General features: G+C 39.1%; 5 protein-coding genes across 5 annotated transcripts; 4 read left to right on the top strand and 1 right to left on the bottom strand.

Moving 5' to 3' along the window:
* The first annotated feature begins 352 nt into the window (after positions 1 to 352).
* Positions 353 to 3,117, top strand: LOC113776037 (cyclin-dependent protein kinase inhibitor SMR3). The gene is made up of 2 exons (XM_027321100.1): positions 353 to 1,473; positions 2,418 to 3,117. Exon 1 carries the CDS (start codon positions 832 to 834, stop codon positions 1,447 to 1,449), a length of 618 nt encoding a protein of 205 aa, XP_027176901.1. The 5' UTR covers positions 353 to 831; the 3' UTR covers positions 1,450 to 1,473; positions 2,418 to 3,117.
* A 2,480-nt stretch (positions 3,118 to 5,597) lies between these two features.
* Positions 5,598 to 7,096, top strand: LOC113776451 (aspartic proteinase-like protein 2). The gene has a single exon (XM_027321617.1). It carries the CDS (start codon positions 5,598 to 5,600, stop codon positions 7,080 to 7,082), a length of 1,485 nt encoding a protein of 494 aa, XP_027177418.1. The 3' UTR covers positions 7,083 to 7,096.
* A 1,662-nt stretch (positions 7,097 to 8,758) lies between these two features.
* Positions 8,759 to 11,902, top strand: LOC113776002. The gene is made up of 5 exons (XM_027321069.1): positions 8,759 to 9,325; positions 9,830 to 9,887; positions 9,989 to 10,106; positions 10,223 to 10,340; positions 11,526 to 11,902. Exons 1-5 carry the CDS (start codon positions 8,768 to 8,770, stop codon positions 11,571 to 11,573), a joined length of 900 nt encoding a protein of 299 aa, XP_027176870.1. The 5' UTR covers positions 8,759 to 8,767; the 3' UTR covers positions 11,574 to 11,902.
* A 2,300-nt stretch (positions 11,903 to 14,202) lies between these two features.
* LOC113775686 (uncharacterized protein At3g17950) lies at positions 14,203 to 17,152 on the top strand. Its single transcript, XM_027320664.1, has 3 exons — positions 14,203 to 14,355; positions 14,566 to 14,718; positions 16,343 to 17,152. Exons 1-3 carry the CDS (start codon positions 14,341 to 14,343, stop codon positions 16,820 to 16,822), a joined length of 648 nt encoding a protein of 215 aa, XP_027176465.1. The 5' UTR covers positions 14,203 to 14,340; the 3' UTR covers positions 16,823 to 17,152.
* An 828-nt stretch (positions 17,153 to 17,980) lies between these two features.
* LOC113773060 (putative E3 ubiquitin-protein ligase XBAT31) lies at positions 17,981 to 21,413 on the bottom strand. The gene is made up of 8 exons (XM_027317582.1): positions 20,992 to 21,413; positions 20,758 to 20,817; positions 20,584 to 20,655; positions 20,324 to 20,445; positions 20,088 to 20,228; positions 19,878 to 19,985; positions 19,095 to 19,347; positions 17,981 to 18,710 (listed from the first exon to the last, which is right to left on the bottom strand). The coding sequence occupies exons 1-8, from the start codon at positions 21,175 to 21,177 to the stop codon at positions 18,330 to 18,332; spliced, it is 1,323 nt and encodes a 440-aa protein (XP_027173383.1). The 5' UTR covers positions 21,178 to 21,413; the 3' UTR covers positions 17,981 to 18,329.
* Positions 21,414 to 26,247: the final 4,834 nt, after the last annotated feature.

Here is a 26,247-nt window from a genome sequence, read left to right on the forward strand (position 1 = left end):
AAAAGCAACTAATTCCCAGCAAGCACACTCCAGATTTCGTACTAAATGGCTTGCATAAATTCTCCCGTATGGGAGAAAAAGCTTGGCTGTCCCTGGTGGCCCCTTGCCAATCAACAGACGCCACGTGGGATGGTGGGTCATCCTCGAGCTTTTATCTTCGGTCTGCGTGGTCCACTCGAGCGGTAGTCTTGGTTGCAGCAGGTCGTACCCGATTCTGGCCCAGCTGCACCCCGGACTTTTTCTCAGAAGGGAAATATTGAACGAGAAAGCGAGAAAGGGAGAGACATAAAACGGTTTATAATCTGATGAAGAGTAAAAGGGAAGGGAGTTGATAGTTAGCTTTGCATCGGATCCTTCGCCACAGCCAACAAGAGAGTCGAGGCGAGAGAGGAGGAGAGTTTCGGAGTCAGCGGACTTCGGCCTGCCCTTTTGGCTTTCGGTTTGAAAACCCCCATCTTCCTTCCTGAACGGATTTCTCTCTTTCTAGTAGTAATTTTTATCCCTCTCCCTTCACCATCTTATTTTTTCCAGTTTTTCTTGCCTTCAAATAGAGTCCAGTATTATTTATACACCAATTTTATATACTACTGCTGCTACTGATTACATCAATCAACCATCCTCCAAGAAGCTCACATCAATTTTTGTTCCTGAAAATTTAAATACCATATTAGATTGTGGTGTAGATATTTAGTTTTCTCTCGTCCAAGTTAACTACAACAATATACATACATACATATAGATGCAGCCAGCCTCATAGCCCTCTCTCCACTTGGGTCCCAAATGAAAACCTTCCTATTTCAATTCGGTCTTGAGCTTCTTTTATCTTAATTGATGTGCCCGGATTTTCATACACACTCGTCGTTGGGTATGTCAGGGCCACAATATTTTGTCCTTAAAGAAGATGAAGAAGGAGGAGAAGGAGAAGGAGGAGAAGAGAAAGAGTCAAAATCCAAGATTGAGTCAAAAGACACGTCGCGAAATTCAGATGGGCTCGAAGAAGTTGCACCCAAGAATATTTCCTCCTCAATTCCAGAAAATCCTTTAGAAGAAAAGAAAGAATTCGACGCCGATGATGATGATGATGATAAAGTAGATAAATGTGGTGAAACATCAGTTTCGTCAACGGAATCGGAAAAGCCATGCCCACTGTCAGTAGGGGCATCGACGGCGGAGGTAGCAGATGACGATGAGGGTTTCAGAACTCCAACGTCCCCCAGTCACAAAATCCCAGTGATCACACAATGCCCACCGGCTCCCAAGAAAACCACACAGAAATCAAACCCAGCATCCATAAAAAGAAAAGGTTCTCCAACAGCAACACGCCGAGCCCTCCATCTTGATCTGTCCTCAGAGGTTGAGTCAATGTTCCCTCCACTGATTCAAGATGATGATGCGGACGGCAAGACCAAGAAAGCTCGAAGAGATCATGATCATAATTCGGCCGAATAAACTTTGATTATCTATTTTTCCGCGGTAAGAAATCAAATTTAACGTAAAGATATCAGATATTTACTAGTACTTAATTTCCTAGTCTCGGTTGAAATTCCTAGAATCAATGATTTAAATTTCGTATGCTATAGTCCCACAGGATTTGGAGTCATAGACGTGGAGAATTGCTTTATTGCACCCCACGTCCTTTCCAATCGAGGTTCTATGCTGTTTCAAAGACACTGTAGATATTCACTTTTTCTCTTTATTTCCGAAATCTTCATAGAGGGGAAAGCAAAGGCAATGATGGAATATCTTTGGGAAATTTTTTTTTTTTTTTTTTTTGGCATTCTGTAGTGTAGAAGAGGTGCCCTCTTTAATTTGAAAAGACTGCCGTTAAACTCACCATTCAAGATTAGCTGTAATACTACCTTTTATGGGGAGAGATCTGGGCATTAATAGTACCATTAATAGTAATAATAATAATAGATTTCTTCTGTTGTAATTTAGCGTAATGCGAAATAGGGTTGGATCTGGATGATACTGTTTTCAGCTTCTGGGAATATGTTGTTTGTGTTGTGGATGGTGGATATGTATGCTTGGTGTTGTCGTCTTGTTTGTTCATGGGACCTTTAAATTAAATTGGTATTCTTCCAAAGCAGGGAGCAAACATCCTCTCTCATGATCCGTACGTGAATCTTCTGATCAGACGGATATTAAAAATAGTAGAGCCGCTACGAATATTATGGGAGTCATGAGCTTGTGTTTTCTAGTAGCATTTGAAAATTGAGAAGTTAAACATGGTTGTCCTTATATTTTTATTCAGCCATTATGCAACGAAGCATATTTCCATGATTTGTGGTTTCCTGTCTTCTGCTTAATGAGTCAATCTACTCACTGTACTGGGATTTCTGGGAAGAATCACCTGCTAGTTTTTTTTTTTCTCTTTTTTCTTCAATCTCATCCACTGGGTTTTTTTAATCATGCAGACTGGATGAAGCGTGCAATAACTGTGTATTTATGGGGACTTTGTTGCTCAAAGGCGCAATGTAAATGTATGCTGGGAGATTTGATTAGCAATTTGGTGAACAACTCTGTTGAATGAAACCAGGAAAGAAGCATCAAGAAAGCAGAAATTTGGAGCTTAACTGCTGCTGAGCTTATTTAGGTTCGTCAAACTTTCTTCACATGTACATAGCTGGTATCCTAGGCTGATGACATTTGCAAGATGATTAATTAGCAGTAGTTGAGTGGCCCAAAAAAACAGAAAAAAAAAAGAAGAAGAAGAAGGACACGCGTGTTTGTGCGTGCGGCACCGCTCCTCCACTCTCAGTCTCAAGAAACATTCACTGCAGTCATCCTTGCCTGCTGCTATTAAATCATAAGTAGTATTTAAGGCCGGTGCAGATTTGTTACTTTCAGTCATTTATAGCACCTGCGCCTGCCTCTGCCTGCACCCCCGCAGCGGCTTCTATCTCTTTGTCCACTCAAAGTTTCAAACCCCTAACTTCTCATACCAGTAAGTACTATTGAGATAGTATATACTACTAGCATTTGCTAAATTTATATATGATTGAATTCTGTTAAGATTTTACTTACTTTATTGGCTTACTACGATATGTTAGTGCTACTCGCATTTGCTTGTAACTTTCATTGTAGATATGTTTGTTGATAGAAGCTTCCTTCGTAACCTCCGGAACTTCTTCGTAGTGGCTCCCTTCCATGCCTCGTTTCAAAAGAAAACTCGAAGTGGCTCTATTTTATTATATTCAATCCATACCTCAATTCCATTTATTTAACATCCCTCTGGTGTCATTGACATAACAGATGTCGTTTCTAGTCTATATTTTTTTTCTATATATGAAAAGTAAAAAAATTATCATATAATAATTCAAAAATTGCAATACTTTCGCTGGGCATTTCTGGAATGATGGAAACTCGAACGTCCATTGGTCATTTCTGGTGGCTGGAGCGCAGAAGAACCACCTAGTCCTCCCCAAACCAAAAGGGGACACAGAAAACTAAACAGAAGCTGGGGTGGGGGCCTCATGGATTAGATGGCTAACTTCCTTTTCATATCGGGTGGGGAAAAATCTGAAAGAAGAAGAAGGAGGAGAAGAAAAAAAAATGGTCCACCCAAGGAAGACTAATAACTACCGCCGCTGCCAAACGGTTTTTTGGGGATTTGTTAAGTGACACGACACCTTACCAAGTCAACCATTTCTCAACGGATTTGTTATGTTTCTTGGGAAAAGCCTACTTCTGCTGATTTGATTGATGTTTTTTTGGCTTGTTTGACCTGGCCGTATCGCATGTATATATACTGCTAGTCTAACTACTACTACTACTTGCTACCACCATTCTGCCAAATCTCCGTGTCAGCGTCAAATTTTTGTTGCTTTCAGTAGACAATATAAACCCTAGTAGTAAAAAAATTTACTTCCTTAAAAGAGAAAACAGAAGGAAGGAGTAACAAATGATTTTTGTGTTTGTTGTTGTTTGCTTTTGACATTTTGGTCTCTTTCTTACATTTCTTAATTTTCCCCTTGCGCGATTTTGTCCAGAGAATCTCTCGTTTTCTTTCTTTCCTTTGATCCCCTCTCCAGTTCTCCACTTATTGGTATTAGTGGATGGTCCGCTTCAATGGGCCATGCAACTTCCTTTGGAAATTACTGGACGGCTTTGCTTGCAATTCTAACAGGGACAGCCGACCGCCTCCTGATGGCTCAACAGCAAGAAATGGCTAAAATTCATCCGATCGATGTATGTTTAGACTTAAAAGACTTTTCAACGGATTTGAGGTTGAAGTGGGCGTAATTTATACTCCCTCCCTTTTTTTATAACTGACGTTTAAGAAATTTGCTCTAGTGTACTTTTATCTGTCGTTTTATTATCCCCATACAGTATTAATTATTTTTTCACAATTTTACCCTTTTATCTCTCTTTTCCAATACAGGGTTCTTAATTACTACTCCTAGTAATTATTGCTTCTCTCTTTGTAACAATCCTAGTACTCTAGTGAGAAAAAATATGGGTGAATTGGACAATCAATGAGGGTACAAAAGGGAAGTAGTGTACAGATTTAAGCAATGAAAAACTTTTCTTGATTGGTGTGCAAAACCTTAAACGTCAGTTATAAAAAAAAAGAGGGAGTATATGTGTGTCCGGATAGGAATAGGATACCTCTTTGCATGATTGCAACGTTACATAGGATGTGAATTGGAAACGCTTCGTTGCGTGCGCTAAAGGCAAATGCACGTACAAAATACTTGTTGACTATTTCCGTTTGTAGGAAAGGCTGCCAGCATCATTTTTGTATTGTGTTGTACAAAAATGAATGCCCTTTAAATGAATGGAGTACACTACTATTCTTTGATGTCCCCAAAATTTGAGAGATCAGTACTGGTACACCGTAAAAATAATCCATTGCATGCAAGAAGAAATTACTCTCTGTGTCAACAAATACTGAGATTTCTTATATATCTTTCCAAGTCCAAGAAATAAAACTTGGTGCTTAAAAAAAAAAGAAATAAAAATTGGTGACGATGTATACAGGCATATAAATGCTATTTTTGTTAGTTGTTACCATTTCAGGAACAAATTCATTTGATATAGTTAATTAGGAGGAAAAAATGAAGCAAAGTTAGAAAACAAAAATAAAAAGAAAATGTGAAAAGCGAAAAAGCAATGGTTTAACTTCTTCTTCTTTTATTTATTTATTTTTTTGGGGTCCTTAAGAAATTAATTTTCATCCCAGCTCTTGGCTCTACTAGAAGCGTTTGTTTCTTTCCTAAGATGGGCAATTAATTATTAGTCCGATAAAGAGTGCACGCACTTGCCGGCTATCTGTCTTGAACCACAGGTTGCATTCCAATCAAATATTTGCTAGTTTTTCTGGTCAAAAAACGAACCTTCTCCTTATCAGCCCCACCATAGAAATATCGAAACTGGAGACTCTGACTCAAATCTCTCCCCTCCCCAGGGTTCCACGACGTTTCTCTAATCTGTAAGTTTTACCAAGCAGCATTTGCCACTTGTTCCCTCTTCCCCACCCGTGGCTGCCGCCCCACTAATAATTGGCAAATTCCTGTTCTCTGTCATTGTCTCCAGCTGGGATTTTCAATTTGATAGTGAGAGAGAAAAAGAAAAAAAAAATCCCATTATTGACCATGAATTTGCGGAGCAATGGCGTGTTGCTGTTGGGGCTGGGCTTGGTCGTTGCATTGCTTTTCTGTAGCGGTTTGGCAAGCGGTAATCTAGTGTTGAAGGTGCAACACAGATACGGAGGGCTTGGGCATGGCAGGAGGTCCACATTGACGGCATTCAAGGCCCACGACGTCCAACGTCATCGAAGAAAACTCGCCGCCCTGGATTTTCCCTTGGGCGGTGATGGCCGTGTCACCGGCTCCGGCCTCTATTACACAAAGCTTGCAATTGGGACTCCCCGGAGGAATTTCTACGTCCAGGTGGATACCGGAAGCGACATTCTGTGGGTGAATTGCGCCGGCTGCGACAACTGTCCTAAGAAAAGCAGCCTCGGCATAGAGTTAGCGGTGTATGACTTGAACGACTCCAAAAGTGGGAAGCAGGTGACTTGCGATCAAGATGTCTGCGCTCTTATGTACAACAACCAGTATTCGGCTTGCAAGGATCCAAAGCCCTGTGAATATTCCATTACGTATGCTGATAAGAGCACAATGTCGGGTTTCTTCGTCACGGACACCATCCAATTCGATCAGGTCACCGGGAACCTTCAAACGCATCCCAATGCCAACGGGATTGTATCTTTCGGGTGCTCAGTTAAGCAATCAGGGACACAGCATACATCCACGGACAGAGTTAGCGGGATAGTCGGTTTCGGGCAAGCCAATTCCTCCATCATATCCCAGCTCGCTGAGTCCGGAAAGGTTAAGAAAACATTTTCGCACTGCCTGGATGCCAAGAATGGGGGAGGGATATTTGTTATAGGACAAGTGGTGGATCCCATAGTAAATTCGACGGCTTTGGTGGCGGATGATGGTGATGACCTACTCGAACATTACAATGTGATGATGAAAAGAGCCGAGATAGAGGGTGAAATTTTTGACATCCCAACTGAGAGCTTCTTTGATACAGGACGGAAGACGGTGATCGACAGCGGTGCAACCTTGGCTTATTTTCCTGCTGAAGTCTACGACCTGATCATGGAAAAGGTCACCGCACGGCAATCTAATTTCAAGACTCACATTGTTGAGCAGCAGCTCAAATGCTTCTACTTCAATGGCAACATTGACGATGGTTTCCCAACCATAACTTTTCATTTTGCCGGCTCAGTTAGCATGCCAGTTTTGCCGCATGAATATTTCATCCACCTTCAAGACAATGAGTGGTGTATCGGTTTTCAGAGGGGTGGATTGCAGACACAAGATGGACACGAACTGATTTTATTGGGAGATACAATATTGTCAAACAAGCTTGTTGTGTATGATCTTGAAAACCAGAAAATTGGATGGACAAGGTATAATTGTTCTTCGAGCATCAAAGTGAAAGATGAAGTTTCAGGAAATGTGAACTCCGTAAACTCCCCCGATATTTCTTCAGCGTTCGCTTATAATACAGGAAAGGCATTAGCAGCGCTGATGTTTGTGGCCACACTGGCTATACAATTTTACTAGGATGAACTAGCACAGGTAGGAGAGTCATTTGTTTTTTGATTGAACACACGAGGAAATTTTTTTTTTTTTTTTTTTAATTATCCGATCGACTACTACTCAATTGCATCATAATGTGTAATAACTAATAAGCAGGTCCGATGCGAGGCCGTCTTCTATTTGTCACGCAAATACTTGATGCCCACTTCAAACCCGTAAACGATTTTGAAATGTTCATGTGAGTCCAATATATTCATGTCTATAAAGGTGAAATCTCCACAGGCTATGGCATTCCTGTTTTATATGGAAAGATAAACGATAATCTTCCACTACCAGCTTCATAGGTTAAAGATTGTAAAACAATTTGTCACAATCCGAGTCTCCTTTCCAGTTTCCAGGTTATATCATTTTTTTTGGTAGGATCCAGGTTATATCACCAGTATTCCAAGCGTTCTCCTGCTGGATTTCATGAGTAATCATTTTCCTGCAATGAGTTGTAATGAAAAAGTAGGAATGACAATGGGAGTAGGAGCCTGTCTCGCATGGGAGTAATGGGATGGGGATGGGAGAGGATACCCTTGTCCCAGCCCCCGCTTAAATTGATTAATTTAAATAAAAAAAAAAATATATCTAATATAATAGGAGTCATAAACGTAAAATATCAATTAGTTGTATTAAATAAACATAAAACACCTATATGAAGAAGCCTAAGTTACCAAATTCTTACCCTTTTCCCTTTTTTTTTTTTCCCTTCCACAGCTCTCTTTTCTGTTTTTCATCCATTCGCCTGCCACTCAAATGGGCAACCCAGGCTGCCATGTCGAGAAGTTGAAGGTATACTCTGATCTGTTTTTTTGTTATGTACTAAGGGGCTTTAATTGGTTAAAGAACTTCCACAATTTGTAGTGAAATACTATGCAATTGCTTGCCAAAAACCAAAAAATGAATGCTTAATGATTTAAAAAAAAAAAACTGAAGAATTTCTATGGCATACTTATGACGCCTCAATGTTTGCCAATCTTTATTTATTTTGATGTGCAAATTGGAAGAGATTATCTCATCAAAAGGATCTTTTGAGTTGGATGTTCGGTCGCATCATCAAACTCTTAGGTTGTGTTTGAATTGCATTTTCCGTAATTTTTCATGAAAAAATTACTGTAGTGATTTGATGTATGTGAGGAAAAAAAGTAATAGGGAAATGTGATTACGGAAAACGACGTAATTTTTCGACGGTAACCGGCAATCCAAACAAGGCATTAGTTTTTAATGTAATTTTTGCTTAGCAGACAGCATTTGACAATGATTATGAAAAAAAAAAAAGGAGGATATTTGGACTCGAATGATCAAACTATCGTCCGTGGACACCCGCAGGGAAACGAGATAGGGCGGGAGCGGGGGCAAGGTAAGATGTTTGTCAATCTGGCTGCCATGCCTAGGAGAAAGCACAAGTCTTAAAGGGACGGGACGTTTATAAAAATTACTTAAACCTCAGGGAGGACTATGTAATTTACCTGAAAATGTTGTGCTTGGGAGCTTCAAGTTCAAAGCCCCCTGCTACGTCGCCGTATTTAACCTAAAATTCAAACTGTCATGAGGCGGGATTGTGATCCGTTGAATCGGGGGGAACTAGAGTGGCTGCATTACAATAAGTTTGCATAAGGCCCATTAGCAACCTGATTACTCTATTAGGATTATCCAGATTCAAATAAATGGCGTCGCCAAACAACTGCGCCTTTGACGCCGACAAGGATCTCGACGACGCCGCACTATGGGCGGTCATCGACTCTGCCGCTGCCGCTTCTCTCTCCGCCTACTCCGCTTCTAAATCTCGCAAACCCCTCCCGCTCAAGCACAATTCCCCCATCCCCTTCCCAATTCCCTCACCTCAAACTAAACTCCCGAAAAACCCCAGGAGCCACCAGAATCACTCCGACGGAGAGGTTTTGCAGGAGCCTTGGGTTCAACACGACCACAGGCCGCACAAACTCGCCAGATCGCACCCTCGGTGTGCGTCGGAGCTGAGTGAAATGAGTCCGCAGCCTTTAGCCGTGGTGAAGCACGTGCAGCGCACGCCGACTACGCCTCCGGTGCATTCCCCGTCCGAGACCAAAAGCTATGCAATCACGGGATTTTATACCAGTGGTAATACTCCTTCTGGATCGGATTATCACGAGGACAGAGAAACAGAGAGCTTCACGAGGCATAGCTTGTCTGGTCGGTTTCCGACTGTTTCACTGTTCAAAGAATATCAAGATGCAGCTATGGCGGTAAATTTAAAGCTTTAATTTCATCAGATTTTTTTTTTTTAAGTTTCTAGGTCATATATACAATGCTTGCTTCTCCTTTTTCTGAACTGCTCTGTATTCTTTCAGTCTCTACTCTCCTCAAGCTCCTCTATATACTAGTGGACTTGCTGAATAGTTTGACGAATTCCATTACATTTCACTGTTACTCTTGTAGCGATATCCTTATAATTTATACCTTTTTTATTTGAGGAACAATTTAACTCCCGTGGATGACTGTTGTGTAATTTCTTATGCTTAATTCAAGCATAGAAAAAAGCGTCTGTTCTGTCTTTACTAGCATTCAACTTCTAAATTTACAACAGATTTTTCAAATGAAGCAGATTTCTGAAGTATAAGATGAGCTAATGGGCATTATGGACGTGTATAAATTCAGAATAAATTACCAAGCAGGAAACTTAGTTCTCCTGTTGGTTTAAAATGTGTGGTGCAGCATGATTAAATGATACTAATCATATTCCTCTACAGATTCTCGAGAAAAATGACTACACCCTGATTTCTGGATACCGTTACATTAAAAAGTCAGGTAATCCATCAAAGCATCCAATTTTTGTTATTTTATTTCTTTTTGGTCTATATGTCAGCCATGCTTGATTAATTTTTTTTAGTGGCAAATTTCTGCTGTAGGTTGGAGGAAGATAGCTTTTTACTTCAACCTATCCTTTGAAATTAAAGATAAGACAATTGAATTTGATGATAACCGTAATGTTCTGCGAGCAGAATTTGTGGTTCGGGCATACATGCAGTATGTCATTTACCTTTTCAGAGTGTTTTTTTTTTTTTTTGAAAGAGGATCTTATTTTCTGTTGAAATATCAATGGCTCTTGTATGAATTCTGTTTCTTATTGTTCATTTACCTAGAGGTGGTAGATATTCAGATGGATGGGGATCATGTGAAAGGCAAGAAAAGAGGTTTCTGAAGCCAAATCATGATATTCCAAGCACAGCTGAAACCCGAGCCAAAAATAAGGCATGTCAGGTAGGTGGTTTCCTTCTCAACAGACTTGTTCTGACATATCCCTAGTGGTATATGCTTCTGCTGACTGCATCTCCATAAGATGTATAATTATTCTTCATTTTGCTCATCTTTTACCTGATTTCGTTACTTTTGTAAATGCATTATGGACATGATAACTTCAGTTAGACTAGACTGTTGAATGCTGAACATTGTGCTACTTTTATCATTCTTTAATTATCGGTGAGGAATTTACCATATCATGGCCCTTGTACATGAATAATCATTGAGGTTTCCATACATATACATGCTGCATATGTGCGTGTGTCTAACTGCATACCGAATTACACGGATATGTGCATGACCAAAATCATGACATGAATTGTAAAAGCTTATGGATGTTTACATGCACGGGCTCATATGTATTGAGCACGTGATTTCTAAAAGGTTTATTATGATTTGCTGCAAGCAAAGTCGGTTAAGAACAATTAGTGTTCATAATTAAGAAAGATTTTTACTAAAATAAAGAAAGATTTAGTAGAAATTTTTTGATTCAAAAAATAGGAATAATGGGAAAAGCTCTTTTGCCGGGGAGCGTCTACAGATTCATTTCATAATCACTTGTGGTTGCTAATTTTGGACAGAATGATCTTTCGTTGTCTTCTGGAAGTGGATTCAGAAATTAGGAGGTTTTTTTATTAAAGTGAAATCCCTGCCTTGAAATGGCTAAAAATGGTACTATTTCAAGCCCATAACCGAAAAAAAATCAACCCCTTGGAAACAAATCGAAACGTCTGATGCATCTTTGTTAAAGTCTGTCATAAACTCAAGGTTTGGTTTAAATGTTTATGTACTTTATGAGTTCGGTGATTAACCTAAGCTCAGGATCAAGTGCATTTTCTACCTTTTTCTTCCGGTGCTAATCTGAGTTGGGACCATACGGTAATTAATCTAGGCTCAGGATCAAAAGCATTTTCTGCTTTCTTCTTCCGGTGCTAGCCTGAGTTGGGGCTGCAATTTGTAGCTACATTGCTCTACTTAGACAATATTATCTGCATCTCCAATATTTTATTAAGTACTTGTATGACCTAGCTTGCCTTTTCTTCTACAAGGTTTTGTTTTTTATGTTAGAACAAGGATTTAATAAGAAAAGAAAATTTACAGTCTGCTTAATTTAGCAAGAAAGAGTTTAATTTCAGATATTTACAGGATCTGCTTGGTATTGGAGAATATCGTCCTGGTGCAAGCCGTGCTTAGTGACAGAACTTAGAATGCTTTGCACCCAAAATTCAATCTCAGCATCTAGATTCCCTACCAAACCAAGCATTTTAATACTAGTCAAAGAATGTGTGATTTTCTTGCTAAAGCTCAGGGCGGGCTGACCTTATTCTTAACTCTGAATAAAATTGTGCTGAAAATGACAACGGTTCCTGAGCTTTGACAATTGCTATTGCCCTGTAAGTTGTATAACATTGTACATGCGATGAGATCATTGTATTTTTGAGCTTGTAGCGAAGAGCTATCTGATAGTGTGTTATAAATAGAAGTTGACCATTTTCTGGTCACAAATTGACGTACAAAAGAGATCTCACAGCAAACATTTATGGTTCGAAACCCATTTTACAGTTGACATAGCTTCTCAAAATAATTTATTTTTTGTTTGAATTCTCGTCCTAATTTTATTTGAGCCCTATGAATTATCCAAAATATCTCTTCCACTTAAAATATGCAACAATCATCTATGCACTTAAAGCGAAGATGATAGCTACTGAATTTGGCATTGTAAAATCTGGTATCGAGGTAACTCTACTGTTGCGAGAACAAAGTTCACATAAATCAACAGAAAAGCTTGTTGATCTGTGTTTAGTACTTCGAGTCATTTGTGCTGTTGCAATACGTACTTAAAGCGAAGATAATAGGCATTGTAAAATCTGGTATTGTGGTAACTATCCTGTTGCAGGAACAAAGTTTACATAAAGCAACAGACAAGCTTGTTGATGTTGCCGCCAGTCGATCTAAGCTCTCAAAGACCGGTCTAATAAAGTAATGGACCCACAATTGCTGTCCATCCTTGAAATCGTGAATGATATTCCATTCTATGTTTTTTCGGCGGGGGAATGGGATCATGATCATGAAATGGAACAGCATCCTGTTCGCATCCCTGTGTGTAACCCTTTTACAGGTCTGGTGTTGTTGCTGGATCAGAGGTATTTGCAAATTGCAATTGGTAATTCCAATTTTACCACAAAAATCCAACACGCTATATCAATGTTTAAGGCGTTTGTTGGAAAAAAAATATCAATGTTTAAGGGAAGTGATATTTGCACTCTCTAATTAGTCTCTAGCACTCATTTGATGGATGCTATATTTTTAGCGAGTGAATTGGAGTGCTAAAGGTTAAATGGGGAATACGAATATCAAATCTCCTGTGTTCAATTGTACCCATCAAATTGGAAATAACCTCTCCTAAACCATCGACTGTGTTTACTTTGACAACACCGACACAGTTCGACATTGGTGAAACGTAGGCTAAGCTTGTACTATTTTATTACATGTAGAAGGTTGGTGATCATATTAACGCGTCCGCTGACATCGCCACTCTTGAAGGAAGGGGTACATGTTGATAATTAATGACTTGCATTTGCTTTGTCGGAACACGGTGGTAGCTATGATTCTCTACTACATGGGGAGTAGGGTGATTTTGTTCTACTTTGTGTGGGAAATTTTTAAAGAAATTTCAGCTTTTGTATGGACTAATTAGTAAGACTCAAAAAGCTTCAATTTTTTATGTTCTATAGGAAAGATAGGAATGGCATTATTGTTTGAGACTTTGAAAGTAATGAAAATTTGGATTGTATTTTTTTGAATTTTTTGTAGAAAAATTATTGTAGCGATTTGATATATATATATATACGAGATAAAAATGTGATTGAAAAATGTATTTAAGGAAAAGGTAAGAGTCCAAACAAGGCCTAATTTTCCAATCATTTAAGTCCGACGAAGAAAACAAAAAACAAAAAGAAGGGATTGTTAAGTTCCTCTGCCAACGTAAACAGATTTTTTTGACGCAATCTTATTCTGTTGGTAATATGGAAGCAAACCAGTCATGTTACTCTACTCAGGACTCAGATTAAGCCCCAACTCATACGGCGTAATTTTTCGCATTAAACATATACGATGCATTATGTACTTATGTTTAACATTGTACCTGGAAGGGCAGGCGACTACCTTTAGGGTTGTTGGTTAGAAAAAAAAAAAAAAAGGAAAAACTGAAAAACCAGAAGATGGACAAAAGAAGGGTAACGGAATTCGTATTTATTACCTATTAGTTATTATTTACATCAACTCCTACTTCTAAATCACTATTAGATCATACAGGTGTATTAAACATTCATATGAATCTAAGAAAAGTCATGTTAAATGACAATTTTAATGGAAGGTAAGATTTAAACTCTTAACCTCCCATCTTATAAGACATATGATAGCTAACAACTCCAGAGCTAGTTCGCTGCCGAGTTGGGTACTGGTTGTTACATCCCGCCAAGTACGAATCTGCTCCATGTATGGGAGTAGATTTGCAGTTTTGCGACCACTAGGGCTGACACTTCAAAAAGACGGCAAAGAAATAAGCCAAAGCTGACCGTAATTCCGTTAACCCTCTGAAATGATTCATTTTTGAGGGGATTTGTTATGACTATAAGTATTGCCAGTCTGGGTATATATGGGCAGCTCGAGTGGTAAGTACCATAAAAGCCATGGTAGGGTTCGTAGGAATTGACAGCTAATTCACATCCTGAGGTGGACACTCTATGGTGGTGGCTAAGTGGATACTCGAGTAGTAAGATCCGCCTTTTTGCTGTTTGCCCCTCCTAAACGCCAAATGGAGTACTTCACTTAGAACAGTCCTGTCCTGTCAGTTAAAAAAAAAAAAAGTAGCCCCCTATATTAATTCAATTGATCCTCCATGCTGGAGTAGCACGGAAATGAACTTGGACTGCTCGGGTAGATAAGAGTCGACAAAGCAATGGCACCGCAGCAGGTTCTACTACCTTTACTTGCTTAGTTGCTAGCTGCACCATGGCAGCTTCTCCTCCTCCTCTTATCATCTCTCACGCACACGCACACACACGCACACGCGTACACTCTTGTCTTGTATGCCTTGCTGAAACTGAAACGGGCTTTCGCTATCATGGCATTACTATTAATCGATTGCTGAATTTGGGGTAAAGTGGTTTGTTTAACTTCTCAGGAAGAGGGTGGGTGGCCTCTTGGGCTCCGACCACTTAATGTTAGAGTTGGGTTAGCCAGAAACCCTGAACTTGATGGATCGGTTTCCTTCAACACGTTGCTTACTGGTTCCCCAACTTCCTCCACCGCTTCTTCCTCTGCTCTTGATACAGAGGTTTGTGTGATATTTTCACTGACTCCACTTTCAGATTTTCAGTCAGACCACAAACTGCTGCTCTTTAATTTTTCTGTTTCTAATTTCCAGTTGATATTGGGTGGGAGATGTGGATGTGAATAAATATATGCATACTACTTTTATGCGTCGCATTCTAGCATTGTACTGTTTGCAATCTTCTGCCGTACAGTTGTGTGCTAGTAATCGATTAAAGAGACATTTATCCAAAACAGATATGATGCATGCCTGTTTCTCTTCTTTTGGCCTACTGTTCTCTTTTTTTTTTTTTTTCCCTTAGCCATAAATTCTGAGTGCATTTTTTTTGCCCTGGCGATTATTATTGAAGACGACCGATTACCAATGTCTTGCTAAATGGTAGTAACAATCCACTAATTCTTTGTAAGAGTGATTTGTTATATTTTCAGCAATTATGGGTGAATTAAGGTGCCCGTGCGTCTGCAACCATTTCATGTCATGAAACTAACTGCAGGTGGGAATATCCCTCATTTCATGTTGGTCTCTGACGATAATAATAGCGACAACTTCAAGTCCTTTCTTCGATTGATGATGCATAAATAATGGAACTGACTGCAAAAATTTCTCTGTAAAAGTGGCGCATTAACTCTGTTCTGCATGTATCGTTTCATATTAGTTTCCTGTGTCCGGCTGAGTCATGTTTGTGCTGATTAAAAGTTGGAACCTGGAAGCACTTTACATTTTTCACATGTCTTCCAATGATGGCATTTTAATGGGCCCTGCTTTCTCTTCCCTTTTCTTTTCCTCCTCCTTTCCTTTTCTTCCTGGAATCATGATAACAACTGGATGATGAGGGAATGCTGTGTATAATTCTTAAGTTTCTACTAGTAAATTCAGGAGAATAATAGGAGCAAGAATTTGCTCTTTTTTTTTCTTCTATGCTTACCAATTCCAAAATGTTTACGAGTCATCATGATTAAGTAGAAAAGTGCAGGGTGCAGGCATTTTCCACTTCTACACCTACTGCCCATACACACTTCATATCTAATGAATCAACAAACGGTATGCTTCTAAGTCTATCAAAAAATGTACTTGGAAGTTTAATACTACTCTCCAAATCTTAACTTATTCCTATCTAGTATCATGATCAGCAATTAATCAATGCGCCTGCTGAGAAGCAAAGAATTTTGTAGCACCGAATTAAATTCCATGCTGGGCCCTTTTCTTAATCTCCTGGACCAGTTAACCTCATATGCCACACAATGTCATTGTGAAAATATAGATCCGTCATAATCCAGCGTCATAGGCCAAAGTAGATTTGTGTGTGTGTGTGTGTGTATTCAGGCTTCAATAAGCACCTCGCAGGGGGAAAACCGCCTTTCATGCTTCCTGGCCTAATTTCACTCCTCATTCTAGGGCTTGAGAAATGGGATTAGGCATGGTTGGGGCATTGGCTTCCAAACTTTTGCAGGTCAAATGTTAAGATTACTTAGGTAAGCTATTTGAACAGCATGCAAGAAAAGGTAATCAACATTTGATGGAGTTGGGGATATGAGATTCCAAGACTTACGAATTCACGCTTATTTAGAATAACTTGTGGTAGTCATTGAACATATTCACAGATTTTTGCTGCTCTTTCTTGTCTCAGTCCACAGGTTCTTTCTTTTGTGATAAGAGCATTACTCTAGGAAGCCTCATAGGCATCTCTAGCTTTCTAGAGCTCTCTCGAAGATCAACAAGGGGCAGAATACCTGATCCACTGAGAGAAAAGAGGAGTAGTTACAAATCAAAAGCTTGGTTATTCTCACTTTGCTCAAGGCTGAGCACTGATGCTGTAAGCATTAAGAACACTCCGTCTCTTGGTCACTTGCTTGAAGCCGAGAGGCTAGCTGCCAGCATTTACAGGAGGAGTCGGAGCCCCCTAATTTATGGGACTGACAATTTGTCTCGAGTTCCGACTGCAGCAGATACCAATGCATTGTTTGTCGAAGGCCGTGTTGCTCCTTCTCGATCAAGTACTCATATTGGTCAATATGGCGAAAGAAGCTTAGGAGAAGGCTTACTCCAAGATGATGCTTATGGAGCTCCATTGCTTTTCTCTTGTCTGTGTGGAAATCTGACACACTAAATACTCATTCAGTTCTCTTCCTTCATGTGCTATCCATGTTTCTTACAGCAAACGCAAATGCCACTCTCAAGAAGGCCATGTATCTCTCTACTAGGCTCTGGAGGGACGTCTTTAATGCTGGAGAATTTTTTTTTTTTTTGGGTTATTTTCTTTTCTTTCTGGGATGAGAGATGATCCATATGTACCAAAAACAGAAGAATATTGTAGAACCAGAGCTGATCCACAGCTCAAAAGCCGAAAGGGTTTGGTATTCCCTCCCTCCATCGGTGGGACGGGATTTTTGTTAAATATCCCAATTCCTTAATAGGCTTTTGCTATGTTTTCTTCTTCTTAGCTTGTTCACAGAAAATAGTGCATAAATAAATTTTGAGGAGTAAATGCTAAATCCACGCCTTTCTATGTTAAAAATTAACTGCTTTACAAGTTTTGAAACTAATGGTACAAGTTATCAAAGCATCAAATATCTGAATTTAACAAGAGATGTAACACAACAAAATTCAATTTGGTGTAGTCACAAGGTGAACGCCGAAAACATGTAAGAAATTGTTATAGAGAGTTAAGAAATTGTTATAGCTTACTAAAAGCTACACCATAAATATAAGAAAAAAAGAGCGGAATGCAAATGTGAAGGCTGAAAAGTGTCATGAGCCCACTCCATGGAATTCAAGTGCCCGGGTTAGAGAAGATGATTTATAATTTCTTGATGCTTTTGCCAATGTCTAAACAGTTGGAGTTGGCTCCTTCTCCTTAGTCAAAAGTTCTCCCGAGGGTCATTATGGCGTAATGAGCTATGGGGAAAGGCTTATGCAATCGATTGCTTTTCTCCCGGGGAAATTTGACTTACTTAGCGACCACTCTGTTCAGTTGTGCTCTTCGCAACTGGCAAGAGGCAAAATGTCTCCCTTACTCTTGGTTCTCGAGGGAGATAATTATGTCTTAAAATGCCTGACTTTTTTTGGTCCAATGAGAGCTGAACTAATATCCACCAAAAACAAATGACAGTGATGGATCCATAATTGTTTGCAAAAGGGTTTTAGCAGTTCCCTACCTCCGTTGGCGACGCAACTTTTTGAATAAATATTTGCCCTATTTACTCAAGAGTGCGTAGTGTGCATTTCGCTGTCCTATAGTTGCCCTGATTACTACAGTGAAACATACTTGGACTAAATAGGGCAAATTGATTGTATTTATCGAACGGAGAGGTTTCTTGTTTATGGGTTTCCAATGCTCCTCGGAGGTGAAACTTAGTACTACTGTCAAACTTTACTTGCCCTATCAAATGCGAGGTTTGAGCTTCCACAGAAGCATGTCAATGTTCTCCCTTCAAAATCCTTTTATGACAAGAATTTCGACTTTTTTAAAGAGTGGCTCGGTAGTCGGTCTCTTGATTTTTCACATTCTTACTCTAGATTTGGGCAAATAATGAGCACAATTCCTGATGTCCATTGATGCCAAAATTAGACCTTGACGAAAGGCTGCGGCCTTGAGCATGTATCTGCAGCAATGGCTACCGTTTATCGAACCCCTCATCACCATCAGCAGCAAACTTGCGCCCACTTATCCTCGTGAATGAACCCAAGGATGACAGGCTCTTGAAGCTACTACTACCTTCACTCTGGTTGAATGACTTTTGTGATCGCCTTGGCTGTGATGGACATAAATCCAGTTCAACATCACCGTTAGCACAGATCTTTGCAGCAACTAGCTGAGTGATACTGCTTCTGCAAAAGGGACAGACGGGTCCCTTGATAATATTGGTCGAAGGACTTGGTTTGTTGTAGCAACACAAGGATAGGGCACAATGGGCACACATCTGGTGACCACAATTTTGAACCTCAATCGTACACGCCTGCTCGAAGCAGATGCAGCACACCTCGACATTGCTTACCTGATAGAGAGTCTCTTGTCATTGAACATGAATGCCCCTCATGGTTAAAGCTCAAGAATGCGATGCATATATTATTTGATTAATTTTCTCATTTCAATTTATCAAGTTAAATGAGCAGATATGGTAGTTTCCTATATAATATTGGGAAGCATTTGCTTCCTCTGTCCAGAGATATTCCAGGCATACTTCCTGAATTTCTTTTCTCAATTATCATCCTGTTCTTACTTTTCAGGACTCTATATACCATGGATAGGTGCAAGCAAATGGCTACCCATGTTTAGGACCTAACAAGATTATGCAGTCCGCAGCTACCCTCTTATCAAGCCATTCTAGCTGTCGTGTAATTTCAATTGGAAACTGACAAAGTTTCAGTAGGCTAATTACCTGAGGATCAACATCACCAGCCACAGAGTTGGCAATTGGTACATCTGTGTCAGGCATCCCCTTCAAGATCAACTTTCCCCTTGCCTTATTGACTTCAATTAGGGCCCCTTCTAATAGTGCCTTTGCCTCGGGGCTAAGGTCGCTGATGAACTTCAAGTATGATGGCCAAGTCAAAGGCTCTGGAGCTGAAGGATTTAATAATGCTGCACATACATCGTGCCTGTGCTTCAAGGCAACCATATAAGGTATCCTCCTGCATAGACCCCATGTCAAAATTATAAGTGAATTTAATAAACAACTCTAGCGATCCATCTGAGCCATGATTTAACGGATAATTAGAAGGTTTAAGATCTACAGAAACAACAAAAGCCGCCCCTCACACTTGACTAGAAAGAGTTAGCAATGATCGTTGTTCAGTATTCCAGTCTTGGTAGCTTGTGGCCCTCTGGGGCTATGTTCCCTCCCATCGAATTGCACACGTGAGACTCCAGATCCCCTACTCGACCTTTGCTATCATCCTTCTCAATCTCAATTGTCAAGGTAACCAGTCACTTTCTCTTACCATTAATTGTGACTCGTATGCAAAGAAAGCTTCTAAGAGAACAAAACATTCCAGTAACCTCCTCTCGGAATCTTCTTTATCATGGATTTGATTTAAGTCCTTCCCTTTTAACTTTTACAGTTGATTTAAATTGAGGAGGAGAGCATAAATAACATTGAATAGGGCACAATCTTAAATCATAAACGAACTCAATAGAATACATAAAGTGATTGCAAGCTCACCCAGACAAATCTCTCTGAAGTCGATCTGCACCCCAAGCAAGCAATTCACGAACACATTCCAACGAACCTCCACGTGCTGCCAAATGAAGTGGTGTACTGCCTGGGCAGCTACACAAGGAAATCATCCATGTTACAATACACCATCACAATACCGCTACATTGTAACAAAATTAAGCAGCATACTCAAATAAGTACTAGACATAGTTATACCTGTATCCACCTGTGGAGGCACACACCAGAGCCCCTTTACTCAATAGCAAACGAACACACTCTGCTCGTCTTTGGCGGGCTGCTAAATGCAATGGGGTTGCCCCATTTCCATCCCTTATGTTCAAGAATCTTGCAAATCCCCTGGAATTTCAATTGACGCGAAAGAACTTCAGTGCCTTCCTTTATTGTCTCATCTTTTTGTTCATAGTAGAAAATGTGGAAGCATTGATAATTACCAAGACTGGGCAACTGGGGAGGTATTGGCAGCAGAAAGAATAGATTGCAAGCAATCTGAATGACCATAGTAAGCAGCATAATGCAAACAGGTTCTTCCATTCACGGAATCAAACATCAATATCTAGAAGTTGAAAAACGAGAATTGACAAGTTAATCCAGCCATCGAGTAACTATCTAGCAGTGAATCGAGCAAACCAAAAAGAGGAGAGAAACGAAGAAAGGAAAGGAAAAAGAAGGGTAAGAAATGCAATCATCATACGTTAGCTCCTGCTTGAATGAGCCTTTCCACGCAGGAATGCTTCCCATGCATAGCAGCTAACATCAATGGGGTCTATCATTCAACCGAAGAACAATCAAGTCAGAATATGTAGTATCCCTCCCAGACTGGAACGGTTGTTCTAGTACTACTACCGCAAGTTCAATTCATCTTTACCTGTTTGTGGCGGTTTAAAACATCCGGATGGAAAGACCGATCCAAAAGCATGGATAGAACCTAGAAGGGAAAAAAAAAACGGTAGTTGGAACCAATAACCAATTCGGCCAATTAAAATCAAGAAAACAGAGTTGAGGAACTATAGATATCCAGATTCGAGAACCAACAAAGGTGCGTATCCAAACGGAAAAACTAGTAGCACTGTACTACCACTTGTAAAGATCAAAAGCCCACCTGATTCTGCCCATTGGCAGCTGCTATGTGTAGAGCGGAGAGCCTCCCATGGACAGTGGTCAGTCCCAAGATAGTAGGATCTTCATCAACCATAGTTTCAACTGTTTCCAACTCCCCATTTTGGACAGTACTGAATAGTTCATGTTCAGTGGCCGCCGACACTCTGCAACTCGCTGCCTGGCCCATAGGTGATCTCCTGCCCTTTTTTTTTTCAGTTTATGCTGGCATTCAGCGGAACGTTCTGACTAGTTTTCCACTCGCCAGTCGCCACCTACCAACGAGGAGAAACCGAGGAAGAGGACGTGGTGGTGGGGGAGATGCCTGTTGATGTAGATGGCAGAGTGGGAGCGCGGAATTTGCAATCTGCTACTACTAGCGGAGTAATGCAGCGGCCTTCTAGTTTGGACCCCCCTCCCCGCCTAGTTTTGGAGCGGCTGTATGATACACCTCGCTTTTGGGATTTTGCCAGTGGATGAAAATAGAGGACCTACGAGATTGTTAGTTTGACATTAACTTAACCCCCAAAATAAAGGGGAAAAATTTTGGATTTTTTTTTTTTTCTCTATTTGTGAAAGTTATGCCTTTCTGGAATGTGACAGATCTAAATTCAGGGACCTTTTCCACTAATTTTGATAGGGATTATTACGAATGACAAATAAATTGGTTGTAAGCTACTTTTAAGCATCTACCAAATTGGAAGCTACAAACTACAAACAAGCCTTCTTATCATTTTGTACACTAATTTTGTTGGAAGATTATCTATTACTACAAGATGCTTCTTTTCCGGTTAGTGTCTTTAATATTAGTACTGATAGTCCTACTGCAGTGGATATTATACCAGCGTTCAATACATCATTCCGCAAACAGTTGGGTAGAATTTTACCAATTTATAGCCCAATTAGTGAGTTCATTCTTAAGAGGCTGCTGTAATGATCGAAAAAACAGAAAATGATTACATTCGACTAAAGCTAATTGGCATGATTATGATCTTCCGAAGTTCAATAAAATGACGTTCGAAATTAGGATAATTGGTGATAACCGAAGTTATGTGTTCTAATATGGCGACGTACCTCTTGCAAATTGTTTCTTAACCTTTGCCTCCCGGAGTAGAGTGGCCCTGAATGTTAAGACAAAGAGGTCCTGCAGTTTTTTGTCGGGTTGCTTTTGACTTTTCTGTTCAACTGTTTTGTTTTTCTAACTTTTACACTTCATGGTCAGTTTGTTTGAATCTTCAACGCGGCCCGGTTTATTGGGTGGGAATCCGCTGTCGTTTGTTGGGAAAGTCGGCCTACTACTAGTAGGAGTAAGCAAGCTTGCAGAAGCAAATGGAGGATAAGGGTACGTTCGATGAAAATTGAAATGTGTGAAGCTGACAAATTTGAAGTTTGAATTTTATTAAATTATTACGTATTATATTTAATATATTTAAATAGTTATAATATTTAAGTGATAAGTGGATAGTTTATTACTTATTTTTGAAATCAAATTTTGTTTGAAAAATTTAGTGTCATTTAATTAATTTAAATATTTAATTTTTTATTATCAAACGCGTTTGAACATGTTAAAAACTTAAAATCTAAATTCACTAAATTTAAGTATTGAATCGAGTTATTAAACAGGGTAAGAGGAAAAAGTGTGAGTGAAAGATATTGAAAAATAAAAGTGTGTCGTTAAGTTAATTTTTAATAGAGTAAAAAACCAAAAAACCCCTATGGTAAACCTAATATACAAAAAAGCTCCTCATGATTTCAAAATATACAAACACGACACCCCGTACTTTGAACTAAATTATAAAGGTGACGGAACCCGTTAAACTTAACGGAAATGGATGAAATGACAAAAATGCTCTGATATAATTAAGCAAAAGACAGTTCAAAAAAATCATTTGTTTTATTCTCTAGATAGAGAGAATTGAGGGTTAAGGGGTACAACAAATATATTTGTTAAAAATTAGGTATAAAAAAATTTTTTTTGTTCCAATAAGTCATTTAAAGTTAAGTTTAACGGATTCCGTCATCTTTACAATTTAGTTCAAAGTACATAGTGTCGTGTTGTATATTTTAAAATCACGAGAGACTTTTATGGGTATTAGGTTTACCACAAATGACTTTTCTGTGTAGGAATGCACACAATCACATTCATTGGGGGCAACAATGAATGCGGAAAACCAAACCATGGATGCTGGACCCACTCCAGTTCTAGTGCTTCGGGTCAAACCGCGATAGTTTACAAACTTGCCAACGTACGCGTTTGTAAACCTTGACCAACTCCACAATTAATAACTAACTACTTAAAAAAAGAGTTGGAACTACAAAACCTAGAGCAAATCTTGGCGCAGTTTTGCAGTAGATTCCAAGGATTTGCTTGAAATAGATCACCGAGCCAGATCCAACGGTAAAGCCCAAAATTGTTTGGTGGGCATGACATCTTCAAATGTTACTTTTGGGCTTCGAGATGTCATTAGTTTGGATAGCATCAAACTTAGCCTCAACACCACGGTAATAGACAATTTTGTTGGGTCTGTTTGACATCGTATTGCATTGACTCATCAGAAGCCCGCAAAGGTCTTCAAATGGCAGTAGCTGCATGTCACTCAAAGGTCCTAACCTTAAAACACTCCAAGAGTAAAGGAAGAAAATTAAACAAAAAAGTTTTTTTTTTTTTTGACAAATAAACCAAAAAAAAAAAGTTTCTAATTCATGCTGAAATATTAATGTCACGCACGAGTAACTTATAACTAATGTTTTATTTTTCTATGGATTTTGAAAGCTCATATTCACTTGTCGCATGCATATGCATAAAATCCTGGATTTTAGAGGACAAAAACTACAAAAAAAAAAAAAAGAAAAACTATGCCATGTGAGAGATTAGAGAGTTATTCCACGTATTTCCTAAAAAAAATCCTTAAATTATTATCAATAATAGGAATTAAAAAAAAAAAAAAAAAGAAGAAGCTCAGAGTTGGTAAACTACAATGATAACCAAAAGGTCTAGTATTCCCATCGGTAGAAATTACGAAAACATACTTAGAAGAGGGACATGGGGCTGTTACCTTCAACATAAAAGTGAGGGTGACGCTACTGTAAAGCTCCCTTATCGTAAGGGGAAAAAAAAGGCAAGTTTTAAAAGTTGTTTGAATTATTTAGGTTGTATAAACCAGCAGCTTCGACTTAACCCCGAAGAAATCAATCAGGAATACCGAAGTTTGTCAAAAAGTAATCAGATGGTTCGTGTGGAACGTTACTGACAATCTGTTTTTGGACCATTGATACTCGAAACTGTGAGTTTTCTGCTTTTGAATGAGAAACAGTAACTCAACTGGTTATACACTTGGAAAGTTTATTCATCCTTTCATTTTTCAACAATCTTGAAATGTAGAAAGATCTCGTTGTCTGCTGAGTATCCTCCACACATGAATGATGATTTGCTGTGGTACAGATGCAGAAGATAAGCCCTTTAGCCATTTGGCCCGTTTCAGCTTCCGACATAACAAAAAGTAGACGGCTGGATAATTGGTTGGCTGAGCAAATACTTTTTTGAGGTGGAAGTGGAGCTCATCAGCAACACTTGAGAGGGTTTCGTGCCAGTTAAGTAGCAGCCTCGTGGAATGAAGAATTAAAAGGCTATGCCGAACATAGCTGTTAAATGGCAACTTATTGAGGGCAAATTTACGTTCTTTCACAAACTATTGTGATCAATTTGCATGAATTCTAGATTCAAATGAGACATAAAAAGCGGTAAAGTCCTCCCTCTGTTTTGTGCCAATTAAGGAAGTAATCAACAAAATTCCAATTGTTAGCGCTTCATATCTATCAAGTGACCGTCAAGGTTCTGGAGTTTGCTAATCTTTCAGTCATCCATCAAGTTCAGTCTTTATCGCCACTTTAGGCATTTGCACTTGTAGGCTGTCGCGAGTGGAAAAGGACTAATGCGTATTTATTTCATCCGTTCGTGGCATGCACAAGAGGACGAAAATCGATGGTAGGATGATGGAATCTAAATCATTTTGGTGATTTGCAGACTGTGTCGAATAATACAATTAAATATCTAACATCAGGATAAGTCAGAAAAGAGTCGCTCATCTAGAGTGGAAGGGCCTCTTAGTTGGGTCGTCCCAAGTGTTTAAACGCCCAACAATTACGTTCAACAAAAGTAAGAGCTTGTACCAGAGTATTTCAAAGGACCGTTTAGTGCCCTTCCAGTTCCAGCGAAAGTGTTTAGGGTTTAGAGGTGTAAATGAATCCAATTACAAGTTTGTTTGATTATTTTATCGAGTTTAAAATTTTGTTTGAATTTGATTCATTTATTTATCGAATCAAATTCGATCGAACTTTTTATGGTATTTGAAAGCTATCGAATATTTAAACTTGACTTAAATTAATTGGCGAACACATTTCAAACAAATTTTTATCAAATCGTACTTAATTCGAGAATCGAATAGTTTTGGATCATCTCCCAACCAACCCGATTAGGATTGCTTACAAAATTGATATGCAGGTCAATTCCATCTTTTAGGAAATGTAAAAGGCCGGCAGTAAACATAGGATGCCTTGTACTTGTCTTTCATCAACAGTGCCTATGTTCTCACAATTAATCTGTGCATCCGAACAAGAAAGATCAAACAGTGAAACCAACTACCAACCAAATTCTTCCACCCTAAGGAAATCCAGCAGCATCCAGAACGAGGATGGAGAAAAAGAAAGGGACAGACATAGATCGGGGATTTTTTTGGTTTGGTCATGATTTATAAAAAGAAAAAAAATATTTAATCGTAAACATATTAGTAAAACATTTTTTTTATTTTGTTATTATTTCTAAACATATTTATAAAGCAATTTTTTAACTGCTTTTTTGGTAGATCAAGCACCAAAGAACAAGAAGAACAAATTACAAGCAAAAGCAACAAAGAAAGAGTGGTTAATTATTCATTTTCTTCAATGAATTGGAGACCTCAAACTGATGGTAAAAGCAATTTTGTTTAACCGCGCTCACGGACCAAGTGAACCCGAAAGTAAGTAACCTCAGTAGCTGGTGGGATTTCGAGTAAGTAACCTCAGTAGTTAGTATAGTTGTAGAATAATTGAGAGCCATAAAACGTTGAATAGCGAGATCCACCAAGGTGGGCAACTTGGCTCATCTCTAGTGGATTATGTCAAAATTTCATGCAAACTAATTTTAATGCATGTGTTTTCATTTATTAACAAGATTTAAAATTAATTAAATTTAAAACAATCATGTCCCTTGCTAATAAATAAA

The sequence above is a fragment of the Coffea eugenioides genome, chromosome 6 (assembly GCF_003713205.1).
Source record: "Coffea eugenioides isolate CCC68of chromosome 6, Ceug_1.0, whole genome shotgun sequence".
In the NCBI taxonomy this organism is placed as follows: Eukaryota; Viridiplantae; Streptophyta; class Magnoliopsida; order Gentianales; family Rubiaceae; genus Coffea; species Coffea eugenioides.

What these genes read in the sequence shown, in the direction of transcription:
- LOC113776037 (XM_027321100.1), top strand. Translation starts at nt 832, where the DNA reads ATGTGCCCGGATTTTCATACACACTCGTCGTTGGGTATGTCAGGGCCA.
- LOC113776451 (XM_027321617.1), top strand. Translation starts at nt 5,598, where the DNA reads ATGAATTTGCGGAGCAATGGCGTGTTGCTGTTGGGGCTGGGCTTGGTC.
- LOC113776002 (XM_027321069.1), top strand. Translation starts at nt 8,768, where the DNA reads ATGGCGTCGCCAAACAACTGCGCCTTTGACGCCGACAAGGATCTCGAC. An exon ending in CCGTTACATTAAAAAGTCAG is followed by an intron (nt 9,888 to 9,988) that starts GTAATCCATCAA and finishes TTTCTGCTGTAG; the next exon opens with GTTGGAGGAAGATAGCTTTT. An exon ending in CCAAAAATAAGGCATGTCAG is followed by an intron (nt 10,341 to 11,525) that starts GTAGGTGGTTTC and finishes AGATATTTACAG; the next exon opens with GATCTGCTTGGTATTGGAGA.
- LOC113775686 (XM_027320664.1), top strand. An exon ending in CCTCTGCTCTTGATACAGAG is followed by an intron (nt 14,719 to 16,342) that starts GTTTGTGTGATA and finishes TTCTTGTCTCAG; the next exon opens with TCCACAGGTTCTTTCTTTTG.
- LOC113773060 (XM_027317582.1), bottom strand. Translation starts at nt 21,177, where the DNA reads ATGGGCCAGGCAGCGAGTTGCAGAGTGTCGGCGGCCACTGAACATGAA. An exon ending in CTGCCAATGGGCAGAATCAG is followed by an intron (nt 20,818 to 20,991) that starts GTGGGCTTTTGA and finishes TTTCCCTTCTAG; the next exon opens with GTTCTATCCATGCTTTTGGA. An exon ending in GCCTCCACAGGTGGATACAG is followed by an intron (nt 19,986 to 20,087) that starts GTATAACTATGT and finishes TTCCTTGTGTAG; the next exon opens with CTGCCCAGGCAGTACACCAC.